The sequence below is a fragment of the Acyrthosiphon pisum genome, unplaced genomic scaffold, assembly GCF_005508785.2.
Source record: "Acyrthosiphon pisum isolate AL4f unplaced genomic scaffold, pea_aphid_22Mar2018_4r6ur Scaffold_20800;HRSCAF=22171, whole genome shotgun sequence".
NCBI lineage: Eukaryota > Metazoa > Arthropoda > Insecta > Hemiptera > Aphididae > Acyrthosiphon > Acyrthosiphon pisum.
This window is the reverse complement of record NW_021770198.1, coordinates 58-3,190: the sequence shown is the minus strand read 5'-3', so window position 1 is coordinate 3,190 and position 3,133 is coordinate 58. Positions and strand designations below refer to the sequence as shown.

Below are 3,133 nucleotides of genomic sequence, written 5' to 3'. Positions count from 1 at the left end.
ATTTCCAAATCTTAGAATTAAAAAGAAAAACTTTTATGAATTTCTGTCTAAGATAATTTGAACATTGCCGTAATTTTTACGTATTTAGTCAAAATTTGAACTTTAAATGCTTATAAAAAAAAATTGTGCCTATGTATTTTTATAATTTTTGAATGGGAGTTAGAACAACATATGTGGACCCTTCTATTAAATTTTCAAGTATTTTGTCCCAGCTAATTTTTTTTTATCAACATTTATAAAAAAAAAATCAAAAAAAATCGATTATTTCAATTGCCTATAAATAGATTAAAAATTAGTGAAATATTTTGAAAATAAAACTATATAAAGAAAATGTCAATTTAAATAACTGGTAAAATTTTCAAGTGTCTACGACTCATACTTTTTGAATAATAACAAATATCAAAAATCGTTTGAGGCTAAACCGTTATTTAATGCGGTTTTGTAAAAATTTAAATTTCAAACACTCCTAAAAATTTTTTGTCTTAGTCCGGTTGAGTTTTTTTTGAAGTTATCTTAACCCGTCGTTGGTATCGCCATGCAGCGTCCCACCGTTGGTATTGAGTGAGCGCCGCGCTCAACTCGTTGTTTTTTCAACATAACTCATTATATAATAAACATAGAATATTGAAACCAACACCAAATTGTTTATATTTTAATCCTTTACTAAAAATATTCTTACAATTTTCCTTAATTATAAATATTTTGAACAATAAAAATTAATAATATTATTATTATCATTCATCTTGGCCCGAGTCTGACATGGTTTGCTGATTGTTACAAAGTATGCAGGTAAATGTTGTGTGCTCCTTACAAATCGGTCTGCTACATACTGCACACTGAGTCTACGAAATTTATTCACATTTTAAAATTGAAAATGGTATAAAATTATATATTATTACAGAATACCAAATTATTTACTTACCATAGTTTTGCGATTTTTTTTTTTCGGACAAATCGTACACTTAGGCCGACTACCACTGCTTGAGCTTTGATCGACATTGACAGCAGTTTTGTGTCCAGACATTTTTATAATTTGTTGACGAAGTGATATGGACAAATTTGGTTGTTGAAGGCGATTTATCATAAACGGTTTTGTCAATTCATTTCCTAGGTTTTTCAAAAATTCACGACGGCTTAAAATTTTCCCGGTATTTTCTCGATATATAATTTGGCTGTTTATTCCAGCTATATTCATCAAGGAGAAAAATATGGTAAGTGACCATCGGCAACTAATTCTAGAAACTGAATACTCGCCCTTCAATTCATCCACAACATCCACTCCACCCTTTGTTTGGTTGTAGAACATTATAACTTCAGGTTTTTTTTCAACGGATTCAGGGTCAATGTCTCCTTGCTCATGCATGGTTGAAATAAGTAACACATTTTTATTTTTTTTTGGCACATATGATGTAAGCAAAATATCTTCTCCATATCCAAAAACAGATGAGTTCAATGTTCTTTTTTTTGTGTCCAAAAAACATGGAGGAATTTCACGTTTATTTTTCCGTATTGTTCCAACCATAGTTAGGTTGTGATTTTTTAACAAATCTAATGATAATGGTATCGAACTATACCAATTATCCATGGTTACATTACGTCCCGTTTTTGAAATAGGGGCAACCATTCTTTTTACAATGCTCATAGGACTGTTATCGCACTTATACGGTCCATCTGGCTGTGTCCCAACATAAACTTCCATGTTTGCTGTATAGAAAGTACGGGAATCAACTAAGGCCTGAATTTTTATTCCGTATTTATTAGGCTTATTCGGAATGTACTGCCGAAAACTACATCGCCCTCTAAAGCCTTCGAGCATTTCGTCTATTGTGACGTTTTCTCCTACTGTATAATTATTTTGACAGCGTGTTACGAAGTTATCAAATAATGTACGAATGGGTGCGAGTTTGTCAATTTGTTTTCTTGTAGCTCTAGTACCAATATCATCAAACCTCAAAGCCCTTAGTAAAATGTAAAATCGAGCTTTAGACATAACTGCTCGAAAATATGGTGGTGCTAGGCCGTCATCTGACCATAAGTCATCGAGATTGAGATGGTTGCTGCGTAATACTCCAGCTAAATACAAAAGTCCGAATAGTGCATTTATTTCAATGTTTGATGTTTCACGTAAGTTACTTTGATTACTATAATTTTGACGAAGTTTATCTAGATAAATATTAGTGCACTTCACTATATTATCAATATCTGAATTTGGAAAATATAATTTCCAACAATCTAAAATTGATACAGCATCGCGAGCAACTCTTTTTACACCTGGTAAATGTAAAACTATATTACGTCGCCGAGTGCGTATTTTATTAGACGGTGGGTCAAAAAACCATTTAGTTATATTATCTTTCCCTAAGTAATACGACGGTTCTGGTAAAGGACTTCGACTTCTAGAACGTGATCGCGGAATAATTATTGATCTATTACTATTACTTACATTTGACTCAGAAAAATCATCGTCAGAGTCATCATATTCATTTTCAATATGTTCATTAGCACAGTCAACATAATCGGGATCAGCATCTGTATCATCCGAATCTTCTAAATAATCAATTTTTTCTGATTCTATAAGCCACGAAGACACATTGTCGGACATTTTAGAATAAAAACGTGAAAAAAACAAATAAAACAAAAACTATATTATGCGCACGCGTTTACGAAACAATATTACGTCGATACTATCGAGTGAGCGCAACGCTCACTTTATGGATACTAATGACATTGCATGTTGATATCTAATCAAGAAATATTTATAAAATTATTATATTTACAAAAGTATATTTAGACATGTGTCAATTGAAGGTATAAATAGTATCAAATGAATCAAGTCATAAATAAACAAGTGGTTCTCAAAATACTAACGAGGTGAGCGCGGCGCTCACCACGATACCAATGACGGGTTAACTGTATCGGACCTCCCAGTCAACTGTTCAAACCAGATCATTACGTCGAAAGTTGGATTAAAAGTGGGAAAAGAAATTCTGATGAAGTAAACTGTCCTAGACGATCTTCTAAATATGAAGATGCTTTGGCATATAGAATCGAAAAACTTTACGTTACATTATTTCTTTTTTTTTGATTTTTCAATGAGGTGTAACTGTTTTATCTGGTTGTCAACGTAGTTGAT

At 32.0% G+C, this 3,133-nt stretch overlaps 1 protein-coding gene across 1 annotated transcript; it reads right to left on the bottom strand.

Moving 5' to 3' along the window:
- Window positions 1-960: 960 nt before the first annotated feature.
- On the bottom strand, window positions 961-2,602 carry LOC100572723 (piggyBac transposable element-derived protein 4-like; the record flags this gene model as incomplete). Its single annotated transcript, XM_029492094.1, has 1 exon — window positions 961-2,602. A coding segment is annotated over exon 1 (1,642 nt), but the record flags the coding sequence as incomplete, so codon positions are not given.
- Between the last annotated feature and the right edge of the window lie 531 nt (window positions 2,603-3,133).